This window comes from Stegodyphus dumicola, chromosome 1 (genome assembly GCF_044657685.1).
Source record: "Stegodyphus dumicola isolate Sdum_Otavi_A_Nest chromosome 1, ASM4465768v1".
In the NCBI taxonomy this organism is placed as follows: Eukaryota; Metazoa; Arthropoda; class Arachnida; order Araneae; family Eresidae; genus Stegodyphus; species Stegodyphus dumicola.
In genome coordinates this window covers 238,715,387-238,741,765 of record NC_140768.1, presented here as the reverse complement: position 1 = coordinate 238,741,765, position 26,379 = coordinate 238,715,387, and the positions used below count along the sequence as shown (strand labels likewise).

Here is a 26,379-nt window from a genome sequence, read left to right as displayed (position 1 = left end):
TGTGACATTAGTTGCATCTACTACAAAATAAAGATTAAAGAACTGTTTTTAAAACATTTTGAATTCGTTGTCATATTGATCTATGAAGCACTAGATTAGTGACTTTTTATTACATTATTGACAAATATAGTTTTCAAACAATCAAAAATTTTCAGCAGAGATAATTATTTGTCAAATATGAATGTGTTTTCTAAGAGGAAATAAATAATAAGTGATAAAAAGAAAATTCAGTTAGAACATTCACATCTCTAACAAAGTAATTTGCTTTGACTTAATCTTTATAATACAATATATTTTACAATGATAAGGCAAAATCCAACGTGAAAGGTTATGCGAAGATTACGATAGTACCTAGAGTACTTAGCATTTCGTATAATCCTATAACCAGATAATAATAATATTAAAATAAATTTTATCTGAATGAAGAAAATGAAGTTTTCTTATTACAGAAACAGTAAAATGTCTAAATCGCAGAATAGGCTGCATCAGTCGATGCTGTGTTTACTTCTCTTATGCTTGGACACGCCTTTTTATGACGTAATATTGCTTACGCCTCTCCTTAAAAACAAGTTATAAGTATGCTATAGCTTCGTATTTAAAGAAAACTTAAATGAAGTTTTAACTGAGTTGAAATGGTAGGTTTATAATGTCTGCGCGAGATTTTTTTAATTATAAATCTACTTTTGTGTGGTGTGTGGTAATGTTAGCATTTAACGCAACGAATTATCTCTGACAAATGTATTATTAAGATACCAAACGATTCTCTGACAAATGTATTATTAAGATACCAAACGATTGAAAATATTGAATGCATGAGTTTAAAATTATAACCGTAACTTCTGAAAATACAGAAAAGAATTCTTTTGCTTAAAGAATGTTTTGATTATTGAAGAGTGTGTCAAAATCGATGCTTACTGCAGAATGGATGAGTATCTGAATCTGGATTTTTTTAATCAGTTGGAGCGAAGAGGCAAAAAGAGCGTTATTGAGTGGTGTATGGAGAAAAGTTTGATTGCAATATCGTATAGTAAGTGCCCAATTTGTGGAACAAATATGAAACTAATAGACGGTTTTGAGACGTATAGACGATTTTGAGTGGTGCGCAATGCCGAGTTTGTGCAACTCTGAGATGTTTTTTTAAGTGAAAATTGATCGATGTGCACATGGGCAAAACCAATGCTGCGCAATGCCGAGTTTGTGCAATTCTGGGATTTTTTTAAGTGAAAATAGATCGATGTGCACATGGGCAAAGCCAATGTGGTGCGCAATGTCGAGGTTGTGCGCGATGCCGAGTTTGTGCAATTCTGGAATGTTTTTTTAAGTGAAAATTGATCGATGTGCACATGGGCAAAGCCAATGCTGTGCGCGATGCCGAGTTTGTACAATTCTGGGATTTTTTTAAGTGAAAATAGATCGAAGTGCACATGGGCAAAGCCAGTGTGGTGCGCAATGCCGAGTTTGTGCAATTCTGGGATTTTTTAAGTGAAAATAGATCGATGTGTACATGGGCAAAGCCAATGTGGTTTTGTTTTGTTTTTGCTAGAACGCCCCAACCCGCCTGATCACAAAGTGATCTTATGGTCCAAAAAGGGATGTCCCATTCACACCACAAGCGAAGGCAGCCAGAGATCCGGAGAGTCCCCCAACAAAAGTCAAAAAGCCAGATCAGTAAAAAAGAGCGACTAATCCAATACACGAAGCAACCTTAGCATTTAACTCAAAATTCAAAGCTCCAAGCCCGGTATTCCGAGTAACTAAAAATGTTAGTATAATCAACTAAAGAAAACAACATCCAGCAAGGTTGCCATACAACTATATAATTTTATTTATTTTATTTATTATTATTTTTTAAATGGCTGGATTAACGACACAACAGGAAAGAAGAAAACCAAAAATAACTAAATCAAGGAAACTGTATTAGTAAATGTGGTGCGCAATGCCGAGTTTGTGCAATTCTGGGATTTTTTTTAAGTGAAAATAGATCGATGTGCACGTGGGCAAAGCCAATGTGGTGCGCAATGCCGAGTTTGAGCAATTCTCTGATTTTTCTTTAAGTGAAAATAGATGGATGAGCACATGGACACCGAGTTTGTGGAATTTTTTGATGCTTTTCGAGCGAATACTGATCGTTGTGTAGAAGAGAAAACGAGGTTGTGTGTGATGCCGAGCAGTAATGTAACTTTATTTATGTGCAATGTTTAACATATCATTAGTGTATTTTAAATTTGTATTGTTGTTTTAATTGTGAATTATATTTAAGACGTCATTTTTCATTTAAATTGTATTTTTAATTTTTTAGCTTTGATATGTTTATAACGCTTTCCGACTTACGAATATATCGATAGCCCGACGATCTACTCAACAGTAGCAAAATTGTTAACTTTAACTCTTGAAGTAACGTTTACCTCATATTTTAATACGTAGTGTTTGGTATCGTAATTGCACTTGATAATATGTGTGTGTGTGCGTATGTGAAGCATTGCTTAGTGTTCCAAGTTTGTAGTATTTATTTTATTATATTATTTTCTTTCATTCTGAGAAATTAGATTTTTTTATTTATTAATGCGTAGAATTCTAGCATAACTACACAGAATATGGCGTGATTTAGGAATTTTAGAAACTGATATGAAAGCTGTGTAATGATGTTCATATGCAATAAAAAATATTCTTTTTTATTAATGTAAAGTTTAAAATTTTTAGAAGTAATGAAAATTGTCTAATTATTGGTATGCAAGGAATTATGTCGTTACAAGGAATTACGTAGCAAGAAGGTAATTTGTAAAAATGATAAAATTGAAATGTTATACAATATGAATTTAAATTTAAAAAAATATTTTATTTGTATAAATAAAAAAAATTAATAAAAATAATAATAATAAAAATAATTTAATAAAAATCTTTGAAAATATTGAAGCTCAACAAGCATTAGAGACTGCGACGTTGTTTATCGTTTTAATAATTGGTAGAATTCGCTCACTGTATCATGGTAATTTTAAATATAAACAATTTATTATACTTATTATCAGTAACGCCTAAGTTTAAATGTTATAAATGTAAATTAAAAGTAAAGAATTTGATATTAATTTACAATAATAAACAATTTATTATTGTTATTTTTAAGAGAAAATAGAAAGTACACGTAGCGTAAATGCGAGACTACTAAGGTCCATGGAGACTACATTGTGACGTCATAAGCTAAGTCCCACCCATTAATGGACGTTACACAGCTCCTCCTACTGAACTTTGTTGATGCAGCCTATTCTGCGCTTTTACCCAGTAAAATTATGCAATTACATAAACGAATGCACTTTCAGACAATATACTTAATACTATTTACAAGTGCAAGCCAAAGTTCTGTTTATGTTACTTCTCGCCCTTCAGCGCATGCTCAAGAATTACCATCCAGGCGAAACTAGTCGATTTGTCCATGACGTCAAAAATTCGAAAAGTGGGGTAGGGTTTGGAACACGGAGTATAATGAAGGAGGTGAAACTGCCTAGTAGAAAAACGGTCCTAAAATGTCGCGTTCACTAGATAACGCTGTTGTTCCATCTTAGTAGTTCCAAATGTAAACATTTATCGAGTAGCCACGCGGCGAAGCTTACTACCGAATGAAAAATGTTTATGTTTTTAATGGCATGGATTGCGTTATTATCAACGTTATAATATTCTGCTCACTAATGATTGTATTTTATTCCTCAAATTATAAAATTAATTTACAGCTTTCATGCTGTAAGGCTTGTAGTACTTTTTATGAATGATTATTTTTCAGTCCCTCCCCCTCAGAAAAATAATCATATTACTAGTAATAATACTTGCTGTATATATGTTAAATTTAATTAGAATAGTTTCTTCGCGTCTCTCATTTTGTAAAATGCTTAGATACACAGCTTGATATAAACTGTGGCGAAATTTTAATGAAGCTTATAGAATTTTTTGTTTCAGTCAGTAAGTTTTCTGTACTATCATAATAAGTTATTCTTTTTTATGAATCAGTTAATTTTTTATGTCAGTTTTGATTTTGATATTTTTATCGTTTTCTGTTAAAAATTTCCATATCTTTGTTATTTGAGAAGTATGTTTCAAATTGATTTCAAAAGATTTTAAAATAGAATTCGGATTTGAATTCAGTTAAGTATTCTGAACGCTTGGTTATGCTGAACTGTATTATTCATAATTAAATATAAAGAGTAAAAAATATTGACTAATTCAATCTATCTTTAATTTTGTCCTGCTTGAACTAACTTCTAACCAATAAATGCAGTATTTTAACTAAAAATATAATGCAGATCTTTTTTATTTTAAAAGTACATGTCCACTTTTCTTTCCAAAGGAGGAAAATTCCATCCCATTCAATAGTCTAAAAAGATGAATTTCTTATGTTCAGAAAAATTTTATCACAGTTATAATGTTATGATATTTTCTCGCTGTTAAGTTTCAGATTGGTACATGTAGCTTTTTTGAAAAAAAATGCTTTGCATGTGTTATGTTTTACTGCCCCTATTTTTTATTTTCATTTTTTGAACTGATCATTTACTAATAGAGTCTAATTACATTTGTTGCAAAACTACCAGTTTAATATCAGAGTACCTAATGTATGCTTGCTGCGGTATTTAAAAAATATCATTAACTATATAAAACTAAAGTCTGTTTTCTCTTGCAGTAATTATTTACTTTTTTTTTATTCTCAATTTAATATCTCTTTTTCAATGATTAATGACTGGCAGTGAAAGAAACAAGTTCAATTAAATAACAAAAATTTTTTAAAAATTTAATAGTAATGATATAATCCCAAAACAATCTTAGCAGTATTGTTTTATATTATTACACAATGGTGAGCTATAGGAGGCTAGAGTGATTCGTTAAATTTGTGTTCAATTTGCAAGCACCTTGTTCTTTCCCACCAGCAGTTGAGCAGCAAAAGTCACCAAATACTGCTGGTTTGGTCCTGGGTTCGAATCCCGCCAAGAGGCTAGCTGCATGGGCATTTTCCTGGTCTTTCCACATGAAACATAAAAAAGTACATGTGCTCTTTTCCTCCAAAGGATCTGTATGAAGACATTGAACTGTTGGCCATGGTTAAATTTTATATTACTCTCGTTACCTACAATAGTGTTCCCTCTCCCTGAAATTAAGTGTAGTTAATAAGTTTTCAAAGTCATTCTATCCCATTCAATAGCCTAAAAGATGAATTTCTTATGTTCAGAAAAATTTTATCACAGTTATAATGATATGATATTTTCTCGCTGTTAAGTTTCAAATTGGTAAATGTAGCTTTTTTCAAAAAAATGTTTTCCATGTGTTATGTTTTACTGGAAAAGATCCCATATTTTTTATTTTCATTTGTTGAACTGATCATTTACTAATAGAGTCTAATTACATTTGTTGCAAAACTACCAGTTTAATATCAGAATACCTAATGTATGCTTGCTGCGGTATTTAAAAAACATCATTAACTATACAAAACTAAAGTGTGTTTTCTCTTGCAGTAATTATTTACTTTTTTATTCTTAATTTAATATCTCTTTTTCAACGATTAAAGACTCGCAATGAAAGAAACAAGTTCAATTAAATAATAAAAATGTAACAGTAATTATATAAATAATCCCGAAACAATCTTAGCAGTATTGTTTTATATTGTTACACACAAGGGTGAGCTATAGGAAGTGTGTGTAGTGTTAAGAGAATACTTCAGTCTCTCACACACTGATTCACACAATCAAGAAATCAACAAAAGACACATAAAATTAAATTTTGAACAATTTAACATATTGCATAACTTGTAATAATGTTCTATGATAGTAAAAGAAATGAGTGAAAAAAAAAAGAATTAAGCGTACTGAAGTGTGGGAGAATCTTTTAGGAGTCAAACAAAGGCAACTGATGTGAATTCTATAAATGGCTGAGAAAAAAATCATTGTCAAGTGCACAAATAACATAATTTACATCATTTACTTTAGAAGAAAAAGTTTTCGAAAACCTATGCTGGAATGTAACCTTAGATTTCACATACACTATATCATTAACATTGAATGATCTTAATATGGCATTTTTCAAGTATTCAGTTCTATTTGCTTTATTCCAACATCTCATAGGCATGCTCATAACTTAGTTTTAGTTGTGTTAAAAGATCACACAAATAATATGATTTTTCCACATGAATGGCCTTGGATCAGGATTAAACATATTAAAAGGTAATGAAAATTTTCTTCCAAAATGCAGAATATTAGGAGAATAACCAGTTGAAGGATGAACAGTACCATTATAAATATTTTGATGGATAAGCAATGCATTTTCAAATGGAATACCTTTTCCATGAAGTATAAGCAAAGAGCTCTTGATGCAGGTATTAACATGTTCATTATACTCAGGTCTCTGAGGAATACAGTGAGATAATTTAATATCCAAGCATTTGGTAATCGATTCAAACACCAGTGAAGGATATTGTGTCTAAATCAAGATCATTTCTGGTCTTCCAGGTACATATATTGTAATAAATAATCCGTGGTTTGGAAATACGCCTCGCGGGGTCCAGCTTCTCGTGTGAAAGTGAAAGTATGAGCGCAGCAGTGAAAGTGAAAGTGAAAGTCAGTTTATGTCTAATGATAGAAATTATCACCTTATTGTTTTGACTCATTCCACAACCTGACCGCATCGACCACTATGATCTGATCCTCATCAATCTACCCTTAAAAGCCGTCCAGGAAAGATAGATAGCTTCTGCATGCTTTGGCGTAATCAAATAAACCAAACCAAACTCCATCCATCTGAAAATGTGTGGAATGAAAATTTTTTAATTGTGAATTTGGTTTATGAAAATCGCGATGTATAACGTTGATAGAAGAATTAATACTTCTTATGACTATAAAATTGCCAGAGAATTTATGTAACTGACTACATTACCATACAAGTAAATGAAGTTCTGCCTTTTTTTTTTTTTTTAATAGTTCTTGTGAACAAGTGACCCATATTGTTCATAAAATCATTAGCCAAAAGTACAGAACTGCTGTTTCTGGCAGAAGATGGCTTCAAGCATAAAGGATTTGGGTTTTCGCATGGAACAAGAACTGACCCAAGAAATTACTGTTTTGAATTTCAGTACCTATGATGTTGGACAGTGTGATATCTTACGTCTGAACCATGATGCTTTGGGAATGACTGTTTTCACTGAGAAAATTTTCCCAAATGGTAACAATTTTCTAAATGAAGGATATGTTTCTATTGAAATTTCAAACATTCCTCAGAATGTCATTCTCAAATGTGTTGCATCAGTGATAGACATTGAAGGTAATTCTAGGTATATCCAGTCTTTTACAAATGAAACTTCAGACACTGTTATTGGGCTGGAGAGATTTGTCAATAGAAATACTTTATTGACTAATCATTTAGAATATCTACCAGATGATAAACTCACTATACAGTTAGAAATCAGTAGTATCATAGCTTCAGAGGAGGGAGTAATAATAGATAAACCATCAGAGAATGCATGTAAAATTGAGATAAAGGATTCAAATCATGAAATAGAAACTTTCAATTTTCAAATAGAAACAAAAGATGGTAAAAGTGAGTCTTTAATTCTCAAAAAAGGAGCATGGTTTATGAGAAATCCTCTTTGTAAAAAATCACCTGTTTTTGCCAAATTGTTGTCAGCTGCTATGCAGGAGAAAGAAAGAAATAAAGTTACTATTACTGATATGGATCATAATACTTTAAAGAATTTTCTTAGTTTTGTGCATAGTGATTCAATGATATTTGAGAATGTCCAAGATATTGTAGATCTTTATGAAGCTGCAGATAAATATGAAGTCTTAGACCTGAAATATGAGTGTGCACGAGATTTAATACGTAATCTAAGACCAGAAAATGTTTGCAATGCTTTGCTTTTAGCAGATATGCATAGTGACAGGGCGTTAAAATATACTAGTATGTTTTATATTCAAGAGTTCTTGGATGAAGTTTCTGAAACTGAATCTTGGAAATTGTTAATGGAAAACTTTCCAGGATTAGCAGACGAAACAATGAATTTCAGCCACTCAGAAATTAAAGAAAAGTTGAGTGAAGAACACAAAACAAAAGATCAGCCATCATGTTCTAAAACAACAGATTCCAATGAGGTATTCCAGTTTTACAGCTGAAAACTAAGTTAGAAACTGTGCTTGAGTTCACATTTTCTGTGAAGAGAGTCAAAAAGCTTTATTTTGTTAAATGGTGATTTTCATGTAATTAAGAAAGTTTGTTTTGCTTATAATAATCATACAGAGTGCCAAATATTAGATGCAACTGTGCCTTTAGGTTTTTGGCCATAATTATTTTGACCTAGGGAAGTAGTTGTGGTCAAATAACAAATATGTGATGAAACAGTTATGGCTTTTGGCAATTATATTTCAGAGAAATTTGTATACACCTTATCATTATGTACATTATTTATCACCATTTATCTATGAGCAGATTATAGGATCTAGAAGATATATTACATCCAAAATGGTGAATGTTTATAGATTTTCAGATAAAAATAAGAGCATACTGAAAATATGTTGTTTCCAACCAGCAGCAATAGGTGAAAACAACAGATAATCGGGTGTAGTGCATGAACAAGACACCTAGCACTAAAAAGAAGAGGGATACATGAAACTGCTTGCCATCATTCGAAGTGCTATATATATAACACATGAGGAAATTTGGTTGTTGTGAACTGACTCGGATAACAATGTTGAGGCTGTGACATCTGGTAATAGAACAAAGTATATCGTCATTGGACTGTAGGTGACTAACAGCCTATAGCCTAATTAAATGTAGGATAGTAGACCATAGGGTTACTTGAATCATAAACCATAGGATAACTTTACTGGGTTACTTATGTGGCACTCGTATTCATGTATGGGAGAAACTGCTTGAAGATGTATATACATTTTGTTAGACCTTTTACAGACTTATTTTACAAAACAAACTGTATTGTCAGGTGTTACTTACTGTTATAGAATAGCTGTATTGCCAGCTGAAAAGTGTTCTGTTGGAATCCACATGGCTTTCCAGTGCAACTAATAATAGGATCCACATGCACAGATTTTGTTGTATGTGCTCTGTTGCAGTTCAAATGGCTTACTTGCATAATTAGTCTTCCTTGGTAGGGTCCATGTACAGAGATCTTGTTGCATGTGATTTACATTCCTTTATGGATGATAACAATAATAGATTGTTTCTGGCAGTAGGATAATGCAACCCTCCATCATGTGTAGGTGACACACAAAGTTGAGTTTTTGAATCTTTGAATCTTTGAATAACTACCAGATACTATGCTGGCTCCGAAACTCAACAGATTTATTTAAATGTTAGTTTACCACTTATGGTATTGCATGCACATTGCTCTAAATGCATTCAGAAACATTAAAGATATATAGAGCTGTATTTTGGACAGACATAAAATGTAAAATATATTTTTACCATTACTTCAGTGTCTTGTTAATGCAATATCACTTTGTATAGCCTAATATTCAACTATATGTTATGATTAAGTTAAGTATTTAGCCTTTCAATGTTATATGGATAACTGAAGCTTTTTTTAAAAAAAATCTGATCAACTTTTCTAGTTTGAAATGACTTGTTAACCATGCTATCAAAAAACAAATTTTTCTAGCAACATGATTCAACCAGCTTGCTCCACCACTAGATGTTTAAACTGGACTGCTGTTCTATAACTTTAGTTACTAGACCATTTTTAGACTCATCAGTGTCAATGATTAATGCTTAAGAAAAATTTGGGAAGCACTTCCGCAGAGAACCCGGTAAATGTAAACATCGCCAACTTTGGCGATAATAGTTCAAATCTGGTAACCCAGCAGATTTATCCTATTCGCTTGTTCGAAGTTTGTAACCATTCCTCTTTCGTTCATTTTGATGAATTATCACCGTCGTTGTTCGCATTTGCAGATTTATATTATTCTTCTCTTATTTATTATTATTTTTTCTGAATTTTTTAACAACGAATAGATAGAAATATTTTCGTAGATAGATGCCGGTTCTCGGTTCGGGATGAAAGGAAGAAAATACGGTGGGAGGGGTGAATGCTAATTTGTAACACGGCTGTTTACGTTGTGTTCTTAATTATTAACAGCTCTAAGAAACATGAGGTTTCCAACCTCTAAAATAATCTGTTTTCGTAGGCCGCAAAAATGTGCATGTGCATTTTAAATAATTAAGTAATGCTTTTATTTTTATTATTGATTATTGTCATCTAAAATTATGAGAATAAACCAATTTTTATGGTGTAAAATTTTAACGAGGTAATATATTGTTAATGCTTTTCTAACAATAACCTTTCAGAGGATGGCAGGTGTGACATAAATAGATGATTAAATTGAAATAAAAAATATTGATTATCTAAGATGACAGAATAGTTTACCATAGTCATCAAAATCCACAAACCACTGCTGGTGTAAGGAATATATTGTTTTTTTGTGTTAAATGGAATTTAAGACAATTTTTTTTTCGTTTATCACGTTTAACCGGTTAATTTCAGTATATTAATACTAATTTATATTTTTTAAATGAATTTTTATTTCCGTTATAAATGCTTATATATTGTCTTATGCTTAATATATTCTTTTTTCTGCTAACTTGAATTTAATACGAATTTATTTTCGTATATCACGTTTAACCGGTTAGTTTTACATCTACATGCTTATTATCTGTGAATTTTTGCTACCATATGCTTAATATATTGTTTTGTTTGCTAATTTGAATTTACATGCGCTAAAAATCACGTTTACAAAATATAACGTTTACGGGCTCGGCTCAACGTCGCTGAACCGCGAGCTTGGCGAGTAAAAATGCAACGGCGCCAACGGGTTCTCTGCGGATGAAAACCCAAAATTTGCTTTATCTTTAGAAAAAGTATGTGGAAGAAAATTGATTAGATGAATAAAAAGCAACGCTCTCGTAGCACTATATGTATCGTATATTTTATTTCAATAATTCAATGCATGCATACTTTTTATTTGCATCAACAAATATTCCCATGTTGATACTTCTTTATTAAAGCGGCTACCACATTTATTCACCAATATTTGCAAAATTAATTGGGCCATTCTCACCAAATGCTTATATTTAATTTTTTTTAAGTGTTAATATCCTTAAAAATGAAAGCAAGTGTTATTGGTACATATTTAAGGTAAATGAAATACTAATTGGTTATGTACTTGGTCTGTAATTGGGTATGTAAATGATAATTACCATCCTAAGTAGCAAGATAATTGTCCAGTCACCATACAAAATTAATTAAATTTCTTACTGTTAAGTTTTATTAAAGCTTTCAAAGTCAAACTTTTATTTTTATTTTGAAGTGCCTTATGTCTCTTAAAGTTCAAAACAGGATATATGTCAGTAATATTTAAATAAAATTCAAATGAGTCACATTTATGACCATTATTTTTTACCACTCTGAAATTTATTTTAAAACATTTTATAATAATAATATATATTCATTTAAGTTATTAAATTTTAAACAAATTATATTTGTTTCTTACCTTAAAAACCAAAGCAAAAGAATTAAGATACAAGCAAAAGAATGTAAAAAAAATATGAATATGAAAATTTCTTAAAAAGTTTAGTGGTAACTGACTTGACAAGGTAATGGAATTGACTCTTATCACTAAATGTGAAGCCTGATATTGTTTAGTTTTTAATGATATTTTTAAGTTTATGTACATTTTGTTCATTTTAGTATTTTCTTTCAACTAAAATATAATGTGACCATTTTATTGTTTCATATTCAAATGAGTTAATATATTTAATTTTAATATTGAAAAAATACTTATGAAGTACTTACACACATAAATATTAAAATAGCACTTTAAGTAACTGAGTCTTTACTATATGAAAAAATATAATGCATTTATTTATGCATGAAATAAATGTATGTCACATATCTAAATATAAACATGACTCAAATATGTATTAAGTGGAGAGAGAAACTTGTAAAATATTCTGTTTCCTCTCACTGTTAGTTTTGGTTGTGGAAGAATTGTTGTAATTTGCTCGAAATTTATGCAAATGTCATTTTCATCAATATGAAATACTCTCTTGTTGCAGTTATTTGCTTTGAGACACATAATTTTAATTTCACTCACCTCATCCATTTTGTTTTAGATCACTGCAGTATAGCATATATATATTTTTCTCCTCCTCTAACTTTCTCCAATCAAATCTGCCGAAACAAGAACACCTTCATGCATTTGAGCAGATATCTCCTCCAGAAGCATATCCTCGAGTTTTTTTAATCTGCTTGGAGAATAAAACTCACTATCAGAGTCAATATATATTTCACCTTCTCAGGAACTAGAACAGATCTTTTTTTTATGGAGAATGTTTTGTGTTTGAGGTTTTCTTTTTAGTGTAGAATGATTTTTGAAAGTAAATTTCTCTATGGGAAAGCACTGACATTCCTATAAAAGAACTTGCCTTTGGTATTAATAAATTATTTGGTGCACATTAATTGTTTCAGAAAGATCTGGTATTTCAGATGGTAAAAATTTTTGCGCTGAATAAAAGTATTATCATCAGTGAAGAAAATCTTGACAATTATTTTTCCTGAATCTTTTTGCAAAACTCACAACCATAAAAAATGTCTTCTGTATAAGATATCAAGCTATCAGCCAGTCTTTTAATTACTGCCCCTATGTCATCTGCAGCTACCTTACCAAGTATTATTCCCCTCTATTATGTTTAAAGAAACTAAATAATGAATGTATGTATGTTTCTCACATTGTGAAAAAACAACGGTACCTACAATCATCAAATTTTGAATAACATAGTCCTCCACCCGAACATGAGCAGCTGAAAGCGCATATTTGGAATCTCTTTTATTGTCTATTACTTATTTTGTAAAACTTTAATGATTTTTTTATTAAAAAATTCAACAATTTCAAAGCGAGCAGTGGTAACACTATAAGGAATAAAACATTTTTATCTCCAGTGCACAAGACTGTTTATCAAATATTCTAAAGATATGCTGTTTTTAAGTACTTTTAGCTCAAATGTTCTCGAAATGTGTATGTTTCTGTTAATGAACAATGCCCATTTGGGCATAATATGAAATCTGAAAGCTTTCTTTTTTCAGGGAGGGATCAATACTGTCAGCAGCTCCTTTACCATGGCCACCTTCAAAATATGACCATGTGCCTTCTGAAAGCCATGGTCAAGCAGCAAGTTTGAAAATATGAACACTGTCAAGGACCATCTGGGAAAAAAAATGAATGTGGGAAATCATACCGTCCAATGCTGAATGAGAATTGCCCGTTATGACGTCATCAGTATAGCATCACCCAGCGCAGTAAGAATCATCCCAGACAGCGCTGAGACCTGGTCGAGAGTGGATGGCAGGCGTGAGCAGACGGCTCACACGTCTTCAAGAGTTTATGATTCAAGAGTTTAATTGCGCTTTCGATGTTATGCCTTTACATCATTATGTTAATCCTGCATACCGTTAACTTCATCTTTATATACTTTTCTTTATATACTTTTATTTCTTTCTATTAAATAAACCATTTAAATATTACTTCGTGCTCTCATGCTGTGAATTAAGTCAAATTCTACAAAAAAATATGGCGACCAACCGTGCGGCCTCGAATTCCAAAATGTGCGAGTACTAGAACTGTGCTTTGAACTGTGAACTGTTGTCACAAGTTATTCGATTTATTGGATTACTCGTATAAAGTGTGGATTACCCAATTGACGACGATCATCTGTCGGGTGAGTACAAAACTTTCTTTCCAATATGAAGTTAGTAGAAATTCCAGAATTGGAAGCAGTAAAAGTTCTGAAATCAAAAGTTTGCATAAGCTTATTTTTAATACTGATGGAGATCGAAATAACCGGAAAAGATTACGTGAATTTTCTGGCTTTATATTTAAACCAGATTCTGAAGAATTTAATAAGAAAATAGATGCAGTGCAGAATAGTTTTACTTTGAATGAGTTAATTAAAATTTGCAATGTACTGTGCATAAATTCAGAAGGTTCAAAAACGGAAGTCGTAACCCGAATTGTCTCTTACCTATGTGATTTATCTGTATTATTTGAAAATATTTTGCATGAAGAAAATAGTGATATTGAAGATGAAACTATTAATAAAATTTCTGAAGTAATGCTTGATGATAATCAAAGAGACAATCCTGGTTTTAATGAGTCTCAAGTAAACAACAGTATGCAGCTTCCAATTCAAGATCATTTTAAACCTCATCTTAGTTTTTCTGATATTGAAAGTATTGTTAATCCTTTTTCTGGTAATGCATATGAAAATGTTGATAAATGGATTGATGAATTTGAAGATGTTATAAATTCTTTGAAATTAAGTGATTTGCATAAATTAGTTTTTGCTAAAAGATCATTAAAAGGTAAAGCGAAACTATTTATTCAGAGTGAACCTAAAGTTAATGACTGGTGTAAGTTAAAAAAGCTTTTGAAATCTGAATATGGTAAAGCTTTTAATTCTGCTGAGTTGCATGAAATGTTATGTAAACGTAAATTAATGCCTAATGAATCTTTAGATGAGTATTTTTTGAAAATGAAAGAAATGTGTTCGCGAGGTATCATTGAAGATGCTTCATTAATTAAATATGTTATTGATGGTATTCCTGATTCTGTGGTTAGGAAAACTATACTATATGGTTGCGGAACAATATCTGAATTTAAACAAAGGCTTAAAATTTATGATAAGATGAGATCGGACAATGATAAGTTTAAAAATCCGAAACCGAAAGTAGACACTCAAGTTAAAGATAGAAGTAAGCTTTCGTCATCAAACCGAAATCAATCTAACGTTAATAAGGTCAAATGTTTTAATTGCCAGGAATTAGGGCATTATTCTAAGCATTGTGTAAACAAATCAAAGGGTGTAAAATGTATAAAATGTAAGAAGTTCGGGCATTATTCAACGAACTGTCCAGAGCAGACCCCCGAGACACAACAAGCAGCTTTATTACAACGAATTTGTGACAAGGATAGAATTAGGAAGACTGTAGAAATAATCATTTAGTTAATAGTTTAGTTGACACTGGTTCAGATGTAACGATATGCAGCGTAGAGTTACACAAGCAGATTGGTTCTCCTAATTTAAATTGTAGCGATATCACATTAAACGGAATTGAATCAAAGCAAACGTACCCCATCGGCTTTTTCATTTCTGATATTTCAATTGATGGGTTTTCACTTCGTACGAAAATTTATGTTGTTAAGTCATTATGTAATCAAATTGTATTAGGTTTGGATGTATTGAGTCAGTTTAACTTCTCTTTTACCGAGAATGGCCTTCAAATAATTTCTCATCGGAATAAAAGTAATGTAAACTTGATAACTGCTGAGTCATCTCGAAATTCTAACGTGCGTTGCGTTATGGGAAATTTGAATATTGCTATCTCATTGAAGAATGCTTATGATCCTTCGCGATCGTCTGGCGTCTCTGTTAATGTAAACAAAAGTCCCGAAAGCGGAAGTAGCTCGACGTTTAATTACCTTTCACATCTGGTGAATGCTATTTCTGTCAACGAGATTGATTTATCGCATATTTCGAATGCAGAACATAAAGAAAGACTGTGTAATTTAATTAATTCGTACCAACCACGGAAAAATAGACAATCTGACTTCAAGATGCAAATAAATTTATGCGATGATATTCCTGTCTGTCAAAATAGAAGATACATGTCTTTCGCGGAACAAAAAATTGTTGACGATCAAATTAAGGAATGGTTGAAAGAGGGCATAATAAAGCCTAGCAATTCTAATTATTCGGCGCCTATTGTTTTGTGTAACAAGCGTAATAATTCGAAACGTTTATGCGTGGACTATCGGAAATTAAATAAGAAGATTATTAAAGACAAATTTCCACTACCTTTAATTCCGGAAGTACTTGATCGCTTAGAACAGTCCAAAGTCTTCACGACACTAGATTTGAAAAATGGCTTTTTCCATGTAGACATAGACGAAAATTGCACCAAATATACCGCATTTGTAACACATAATGGTATCTACGAATTTCTTAAAGCTCCTTTTGGTTTATGTATTAGTCCAAATGTTTTTCAAAGGTACATTTATTCAGTATTTCGTGACTTGCTAAATGAAGGTGTACTAATTATTTATATGGATGATATAGTCATACCGGCTAATGATGAAGTTGAATGTTTAGACAAATTAGAAAGAGTATTCAGAACTGCTTCGGAGTATGGATTACAAATAAATTTCAAAAAGTGCCAATTCTTAAAACGTAAAATTGAATTTTTGGGACATGTAATTGAAAACGGAACTATTCGACCATCACCTTCCAAAACTGTTGCTGTTCGAAACTTTCCACAACCGCGTAACTGTAAACAACTACAAAGCTTTTTAGGACTAACGGGATATTTTCGTAAATTCATTCCTCAGTATGCTAAAATAGCTAAACCTCTTAGTGACTTACTTGGAAAAGGTATTGGTTTTAAGTTCGATTCCGAACAACAGGAAGCTTTTTGCAGATTAAAAGAAATTCTCTCTCAGGCACCTGTTCTACACATATTTAGGCAAGGATATCCATTAGAACTTCATACTGATGCTAGTAGTCAAGGCTTTGGTGCGGTATTACTCCAATTGTCTGATGATGGTAATTATCACCCAATCCGGTATATGAGTAAGAAGACTTCACCGCAGCAAGAGAAACTCTGTAGTTACGAATTAGAAGCCCTTGCAGTAATAGAAGCTCTGAAGAAATTTCGAAACTATTTGTTAGGGACTAAATTCAAAATTATAACTGATTGTAGCGCTTTTCAGAAAACTTTAGATAAGAAAGATTTAACTCCTAAAATTGCAAGATGGGCAATGTTTATTGAAGAATTCGATTACGAAATTGTACATCGTTCAGGAAGCCAAATGAAACATGCTGATGCTTTAAGTAGAAATGCTTTAATTTTAACATCATACACATCCGATGTAACTGAGAAGATTCGGTTAGTACAACAACAGAATGAAGATGAACATGTGAAATTAATCAAGAATTTAGTTGAGAAGGGAGAAGAAAATGGATTCTTCGTGAGAAATGATATTTTGTACAAATTTGAAAATGGTAAAGATCTTCTACTAGTGCCAGAATCCTTACAGAATGAAATCATACAGAAGGTACATAAAAAAGGTCACTTTGCTGTAGATAAAACTGTGAATGCTGTAGAGCAAGAATTCTATATTCCCAGACTGAAATGCAAAGTTGAAAAAGTAATTGCTAACTGTATAGAATGTATACTGTACAACAAGAAGCAAGGAAAAGCAGAAGGATTTCTTCATCCTGTACCAAAAGAAAACGTTCCTTTGAGTACGTATCATATCGACTTTATTGCACCTCTTCCATCGACGAACAAGAGATACCAACACATTCTAACTGTTGTCGACGCTTTTACGAAATTTACTTGGTTCTATCCAGTGAAATCACCAACTACGCAAGAAGTTATTTCAAAGTTGAAGAAACAACAGACTGTATTTGGAAATCCAGCCAGAATCATTTCAGATCGAGGTAGTGCCTTTGCATCGAAAGAATTTTTAGCTTATTGTACTGAAGAAGGAATAGAACATGTCAAAATTACTACCGGTATTCCAAGAGGTAACGGACAAATTGAGCGAATTCATAGAATTTTGATTCCTGTTTTGTCAAATTTATCACATGAAGATTCAACGAAATGGTTTAAATATGTTTCAGATGTTCAGAGAATAATCAACAGTACAACTACGAGAAGTACGAAATATTCACCGTTTGAGCTTCTCATAGGCACGAAAATGAAGAACAAAGAAGATTTGAGAATTAGTGAAATATTGAATGAAGAATATTTAAAGCAATTGATGCAAGAACGCGATGAGATGAGAGAAGATGCTAAAAACAACATTTTGAAGATACAAGAAGAGAATCGAAAACAATTCAACAAGAAACGTAAGAAACCGAAACTATACAAGATTGGCGACTTGGTAGCCATTCAGAGAACTCAATATGGGACTGGTTTGAAACTACGACCTAAGTTTCATGGACCGTATAAAATCATAGCTGTTCGATCAAATGATAGATATGAAGTCGAGAAAGTAGGATGCCATGAAGGACCAAATTTGACATCTACTGCGGCTGACCATATGAAGCCATGGTCAAATTGATTCCATGCTTGTATCAGCTCAAAATCTAAGGACCTGATACTCTCTTTTTTCTTCTTCTTCTTTTTTTTTTTTTTATTATCTTTGCAGGTACATGATGGTGATGTCTATTCAACAGACATCGAGGACGATGCCTCTTCAGGCTGGCCGAAGCTGTGGGAAATCATACCGTCCAATGCTGAATGAGAATTGCCCGTTATGACGTCATCAGTATAGCATCACCCAGCGCAGTAAGAATCATCCCAGACAGCGCTGAGACCTGGTCAAGAGTGGATGGCAGACGTGAGCAGACGGCTCACACGTCTTCAAGAGTTTATGAACTTTAATTGCGCTTTCGATGTTATGCCTTTACATCATTATGTTAATCCTGCATACCGTTAACTTCATCTTTATATACTTTTCTTTATATACTTTTATTTCTTTCTATTAAATAAACCATTTAAATATTACTTCGTGCTCTCATGCTGTGAATTAAGTCAAATTCTACATGAATGACAAAAAAAAATTAAGTGCCCTGAATTTCATCTGTTCCAACACTGACTTCAAGTGGGTCCATATTTGCTACTGGATTGTGGTCATAACTGGGTGAGATTGTACAAAAAGAAATAGGCTTGGTTTTCCCATCAATATAATATATAGGACTCTTGTATGAAGAGTAGCCTGAGCTCTTGATGCACCATAGTGAAATGTCTGCACTTCTTCGCTATATTTGCAGGCTTAGTTATCTGAGGAATCAATATGTGGAAGAGCTTCATTCATTTCTAAATAATTTTTTCGCATTCTGTAGGCAGAGCCAGATTTAGACTTGATAAGGCTCTAAGCTATTTGAGATATGGAGCCCTTTGTAAGTCTGTTATAATATATTTTAATACTATTTATACTATATTTTAATTTTTTCGGGGGTAAGGGGGACCTAAGCTATAGCTTGTGTAGCTTATACGTAAATTCGGTCTAGTTTGTAGACTAAGAACTGCTGATTAATGTTAAAGATTTTTTTTGAAGCATATTAAGTCAGCTTCAAACTTTTCAATTAATAACCCAATTGATCCTTTCTTTTTCTGTTTAGATATCTTTTGAACACATATTTCTTTTTTTCACCGCTAACAATTTTTTTCCATCTCTTTTCTTTTTTCCCATTAATACTAATTAATAATATCAGTTTTGTTAGGAACATTTGCTGTCATTCTTTTATCCCACAATGTGTGCAGTTCTTATACATACAATTCATAGATTTTACACTGCACACTATACATGAATATAAAGCCTTTAACTTTTGTACTTTTAACTTAGGATATACAATACATACACATGTATTTCTATTCTCATCCCTATGTGTAAGTACATAGAAAGGACAAAATCTAGTAAAGATACTAGATCATCATAGATTTTTGATTGTATCAGTTAAATAATGATTCTGTTGTTTATCTTTCTTCTTTGTTTCATTTTTCCCTGCTGTGGACCTACTAATATCCTTACGTTAAAATATTTTGAAATACGTTTTTGCTTTAAAGCCTATGACATGTAGGTCTGATAGCGCAATTTCAAACTGCGAGATATGAACATAATCCTTGCACAGATGATAATTTTTTGAACATTTTGTTGGTTGTTATCTCTTTAATTAATCTTTTCTTATTACTATTTATAGCTTTGCATTTATCTTGTAATGTTTGTTTGAAAAGCATTCTGCAAAAATAGTTGATGTGCAACTGGATGGTTTCTAGTTATTTTTCTTTCAAAACGCTTTTCTATAATAACTATACTTTAGAAAGTAGTAAAACTTACTTAGTAAGTTTTTATAGTAACTATACTTTTTTACTTCCTTGTACGAAGTAGAGAAAGTATTGAGATCATGAAAAATTTCGAGTATCATATTTAAACGAAATCATCCATTTCAACCGCTCTCAGGGACGTAGCTAGAGTTTCCAGCTCCCAGGAACAATTGAAGAATTTGCACCCCTTTCTGTGTGCAAAGAATGGAAAACATTTCATTAAAAAATTTCGTAGCATCAATTTGGCTCCCCTTGGATGCTGCGCCTGGAGACACATGCCCCCCTTGCCCTACCCTAGCTACGCCACTGACCGCTCTCAAAACCATTTGAATGATGTATTTGCATGACATCTGTATGTACAGACAGAATAAAGGACTGTTTTTGCCAAAAAGAATTGTAAAATGATTTCAAAAGACATTTTTTTCTTGACATCTTTATGTACGTACGTATGTATCTTGCATAACTCAGGAATGAGTAGTCGTACAGTGTTGAAATTTTGTATGTGGGACTAGGCTATAACATGTAGTTGTTCACATTCCTTTTTTTTATTGCAGTTGGCTGCACCAATCGCATATATATATATATTCTCACTCTGTTACCTGGCTCGGTGAGCTTAGCTTTTTTTATTTATATATATAAAATTGTGCTGCTTTAAAAGTGATTGAATTATGTAGTTTCTATATTCCGGTTAAGGTTCTTGTACCTTTACTTAATCTGCATGTAATAGTTGTAGAATTATCAACAATTTAAAAGTTTTTGTTTGTTTACCTTTAAAATTTACGCCATTTGTTTACCTTTGAAACTCAGTGGAATAGTGAATTCAGTTTCTGCATCTTCAATGTCTTTTTGCCGAGTGGCACCAAAAGTAAACGTTTAGTTTTTTGCACCGAAAAATATGCTTTCTTCCCTGCTGGCCGAATTGCTTGTTTTTGCATGTAAACTCTAATTTTAATTGTAAACAAAAATTTTTTTAGCTGTTTTTAACTGCATATGGTTTTTTATTTCTATTTTTGTTATTATGCATTTTACAATTTTTAATGAAGGTGTTTGGAGTTTTTATGTATTTTTGCATTGCTTTGAAGTGAGAACTGAATTCATTGAATGAAAAATATGTCTCTAATGAAATTCGAAGAAATAAATTTAAATACAATGCAGCAAAAAATGTGTATAATTTGATAGGCCTTACAAGAAGTCATGTTATAGGGTTTCCCTTGTTTTGAATAACAAATTATTTCAAGTTTGATACCTTTCCTGAACTCCTCAATTTCCCCTCGCATTTCCTCGCCAGGATATAAATTTAAAGTTTGGTGAGGTGGGCATTTAGACAGGTGAATCTCTGAATTTATTCAGAGCATGTTTTCACTAGCCAGCGCACGTTTCGTTGCTATCTCACTGTTACGCTAGTATGCCGCTTGGCCATTTGCGGATAATTGTCATGCCTGCTAGGTTTTTGTTGAGTCAACCTAAGTTAGCCATACTTATATAGTGTGCTAATCTAGCGCTATTCTAATTAGACTTTGAATTAATTTATATTCTACGTTTAAGTTTTACTGCAAGTTGACGGTGTTATTGTAAAGCACGAAGATCGTGCCTTTCTGTTATTAGTTGGAATTAAATAAAGGGTTATTTTTCACCCTTCTGTGCTGGTATTTCATTGACGCCTGTGCGAGAATTTGCAAGGTTCATTGTAGGATCTAGTTTAGTTTATGTGGAATAGAAGAGAAATATCTTACTATGTGATGTCCACATCAGATTTTTTCTTTTTTAGTTGATGCTCTGGTATTTGATTTTTTATCCTTTCATTTATTTGTGCTTTTTGGAAGACGGTAGTATATTTGAATAAAAAATGTGAAAATCTTTCAGCCACCCTGCCATTCTTTTCAATAGCATAACGACTGAATGCGACATAGCCCCTGGAATACCACAACGGCCTACCGAGGATTCCACCGGCATCCTTCCTTCAGTCACAAGTCACAATAGCTATTCTTCCTAGCTTACTTGTCTTGAATTCTTCCTAGCTTACTTGACTTCTGTCCAGGAATGCACAAATGTCTGACGATTGCATGGTAAGGAGAAATTTTCTTTCATTATTAGAAGTGATATAACAGTGTGCAACGTCACCAAACTACTAGTACGGAAGGCTACGAACTAGCTCTTGACCGTTATTGGCTGTTAACAATTTCCTTTCCCCATTGCTAAGAAAAGCTGTTGCCAAATATAATTTTACTGCAATGATCCATTCATGTTAGGAAGTTTTTTTTTTTTTTTTCCTCTTTTATTAAACATTAGCTCTAAAAAGCGTCGTTTAGCAATTGGGGACTTTTTCGCGAAAACTCCTACTATAGTTAAAAATGTTAATGTGCCTTTTGACTCTTTGGAGGAAATCCACAAGGAGTTCACTCAAGAGAGGACGGATGATAATGGATTTAAAATTGTGTCATCCCAAGATTTTCAAGTAAGTTCTATAATTTCATGAAATTAAAGTGTCAAAGGAAATGTAACTTTAGGTCCTTATCAATCTGAACCTTCTATTTTCCCACTTGATAAAAGAAATGGTAAGTTTAGAAAAGAGTGGTACAATGCGTACAAATGGTTAGAATATGGTCCTTCAGCAAAAATGTTTTGTTTTTTTGTGCAGAGCGTTTTCAGATCCTAATAAAGGATATATAGAATCTGCATTTACAATTAACGGGCTCAGTAAGGCAGTTCAAAAGTTTAAATCTCATGAGCCCTGCGATTCTCAAAAATTCATAAAGCTGTTTGGTAAATTTTACTGAAAGTTTATCATCCGGTTCCATCTGTGCTAAGCTTGATAAGCAGTATTCAAAAGAAGTTGATGAAAACGGCAAATATTTGAAAAAGTCTGTGAAACTGTAGCTTTTTGTGCACGTCAAGGAATTGCTTTGAGAGCACACGATGAAAAAATAAGTTCTAATAACAAAGGCAATTTTTTGGAATTAATGGATCCGAGAGCTAAAGACTGCCCATTAAATGAAAAATTATTATTTTATATAAAGAGAAATTCTATTCTGATAAACACGAAGATCATCAAAATGATATTCTTAATTTATGCAAACGCAAATCTGCAAGTATATTCAAAATAAAATGAAAGAGTCGAGCTATATTTCTGTAATGGTTGATGAAACTCAAGACATTTCCAATCAATCATAAGCAAGTGGATGTAGTTTTCCTTTACATAGATAACAACTTGGAAATCCACGAATCTTTCCCTGGATTTTACAGGAAATTTACTAAAGAAACTGATGGAGAATCCTTGTATAATTTACTGAAAGAAGTAATTTCTTCATTTGGGCTAAATCTTTCATATTTAAGTTTCATATTCCCCAGTGCGTGAAATTAGCAGTTTTCAAAAAGCTTATTTTTTCTCTCATCCCGATATTTCAGCATCCCTGTATTTAATTCGCTGAACGTTTTGTATGGCCAGAGGTACGAAAAGAAATAAAATCCTTTTGTGTGGAGCTGTGATAAATGTCTTCCAGCTAAAATCACTAAACATACCAAAATTCCTATTGGCACATTTGCTGAACCTGATGATCATTTTGCTCAAGCTATATTTGCTATAGCTTTTATAGACCCTTTCCCTCCTCAACGAGCACAAGTCAGAACTCTTAATTATATGAGGAAAAAAGAAAAATTTGTCCGTACGCAGAAAATTTAACTCTTCAGGGTCAAAGTTCCACAAGTCAACAAAGTATTTGGGAATAACTTTAAACAATAAAATGAACTGGAATATGACCACATCAACAAGATACGCAACAAAGCTATAGGTGTCATGAATTCTCTCATGCCCCTCATTGGAAATTATTCAAAATTGGATTTAAATAAGAAAAGACTTCTGTACATTATGGTTCTAAGGCCAATTATTGCTTATGCTTCGCCCGCCTGTGCGACAGCGTTTAAGAAAATATAGTCAAACTGCAAAACTTTCAGAATCGCTTCCTTAGAGTGATAACAAATGCGCATTTCTACGTGTCGAATGAAAGGCTACACAAAGATCTAAAAATTGAAAGTGTTGAGGATTTTTTAAATAAAGCTAGTAGAAACTTCTACAAAGATTCTCAACTAGTACAAGATTTTAGCAGAAGACAGTGGCCATTCGCCCCCATGCTGCTCACCTCTCTCGTGACAATAACTTCCCTACTTAAACTCCTGTTGCCACTACTTTACTTGCACTAGTTTTGTTTAAACATGTTTAGTTTACTTCTATATATTTTCCAGTAACTTTGCACTGTATCTGATTTTTTCATTCTATTTTCCTGACGTATTTTATGTTTACATTACGACTACGCTGCTGTGCTCTTGCCTTGCCCTTTTCGCTTTCAAGTTTTGTTTTTCTGGCCTTGTGACTGCTGGCCACCTCTTTTCCCCCTTCCTCTGACCCCCTATGCGACCCCAAAATCCAGACTGGTATTACCTCATGCGTCCGTCGGACATTATTTTACGGAGCTGAACACGTCGCACCGCTGTGTGACATTCCTGGTAATAATAGTTCAGTTTTTTCCTCTATCTGACGAAAAACAGTTTTGCATGACTGCGAAAACAGCCGCTCCTACGTTGGTACGTGGCTGGATATCCAGATTTGGATGCCCAGTCAGACTGACACCTGACCAGGGTAAACATTTTGAATCTAATCTTTTCAGAGAACTTACCCACACGCTTGGGTGCATCAGGATTCGAACCTCTACATATCACTCCCAGTCAAATGGAATTATCGAACGCTTCCATCAGCATCTTAAAACAGCCCTTAACCCATTTAAGCCCAGTGGTTAAAATATGGAACGCTTAGAAATTACTGTGTAGGAAATCTTGTAGTGCATATATCTTTAAACCAAAGCAATTTTTCATACGTGTAAGGGCTTTTCTTATTTTTAGTAAAAAATGATGCCACATTAAAGTTATTTTAGAACAAATTATTTTTAAATGAGTCATTCCAGCATCGACACATCATGGGTAGCCGCAGGATGTAAGAACCTTTTGCAAACTTCTTATTTATAAAACTGAAAAAAAAAAAAAAAAAAAAAAAAATTGAAATGATTTGCATAAAATACACCACAAAAGATTTCTGCAAAGTTATTTTGCAAAAATAACAATATGATTTTTCTATAATTACGTTTAATCTATAATTGGTGTCCTGTTGATGGGACACTGAGCATTTGGGAGTAAAAGATTTTACTGTCTTATCAATAACCTAAAAACGTTTTTATTCGAAATATGCATGTTTTATGCGATAATACTTTAAAATCTATTCTCGCATAATTACTATTGTGTACAAAATCTTGAAATTCGCTGCTGTGGAAATTCGTTGCTCAGCTGAAATATTTGCCAAAATATATTTGTGCGTAAAGAAAATGTATTCTTAAAATTGTCAAAAAAAAATCGGTTTTAAAATTTTCAATCATTTAAAATTTTTCTTGAATTGCAATTTTTTTTTTCTTTTCAAATTACGCATATTATTGAAAAATAAATGTGGTTTATATTATTTTGTGTATACAAAAAATTGTAATTGTTATTTACTGGAAAACTTCGATCAGTTATTGCGGATATTTAACCTTAAATGAAGCTATCTCCTTGCTTCATGAACTGCAGGAAAATAATAATGATGACTTTGATGGAGCAAATGTGTTTATGAAGGCACCCGATAATGCTGAGATCAGTGATGAGGACAGTGGTGATGAAGACTATGTCATTCAGAGCAATCTAAGTAGAAATAAATTTCGCGGAAATGTAAAAATAAAATTTCTAGCCAAGTGAAATATAGTTTTGGATAAATCAGAAAACAGTTTTATTGCAAATAATAACAGCAACGATGAAAACAACACTCCACCACTGAAGGAAAAGCAATTTATTCAGAAAAGGAAATGGGTAATAAGTGACTTGACTAAGGTACAAAAAGAAAACTGAATTGAAATGAAGATAAGCTTCAAGCTTTAAAGATAATACAGCCATATTGTTTACAATAACGTGATTTAATGAATATTCGGCTCAGGCAAACTCGATGAGTTTATCGCAAAAAGGGTCCCCGCGTTACGACGCTATCCCGACATAGGAGGTGTGAGATTTTCGAGTCTTTGAACGTCGAACAGTTGGAGAGAAAATTCGAATACACAATGAGTTCGTAACTAGCGAACCGATGATTGAGTCCAGAAGAAACACCAGCAGCTGATATGCCTTAAACGGAGATAAGTGTGCAATGGCATAAGTGAAAAGAAATTGCCTATCTCTACTCTGAATTGGAGTCCACGTGACCACTCAGCAATAATACATATATACATACATCGCACTTCGTATTTTGTTTCTCTTGTGTGTACATGTATTCTTCTGTGAAATAGTTGTTAAAAATAGTTAATTATGTATGGATTAGTAATTAGGTACTTAAGGAAAAAAATATGTATTTAACTATTAGCAATTATGAATTTAAACTCTTGCTCATTTAATTATTT

The 26,379-nt window shown here is 32.5% G+C and overlaps 1 protein-coding gene across 1 annotated transcript; it reads left to right on the top strand.

The window, feature by feature from the left end:
* Positions 1 to 7,022: 7,022 nt before the first annotated feature.
* On the top strand, positions 7,023 to 8,135 carry LOC118193112 (TD and POZ domain-containing protein 5-like). Its single transcript, XM_085810194.1, has one exon. The coding sequence runs from the start codon at positions 7,023 to 7,025 to the stop codon at positions 8,133 to 8,135; it is 1,113 nt and encodes a 370-aa protein (XP_085666320.1).
* The last annotated feature ends 18,244 nt before the right edge of the window (positions 8,136 to 26,379 follow it).

Excerpts from the sequence above, each read along its gene's own strand:
- LOC118193112 (XM_085810194.1), top strand. The coding sequence starts at position 7,023 with ATGGCTTCAAGCATAAAGGATTTGGGTTTTCGCATGGAACAAGAACTG.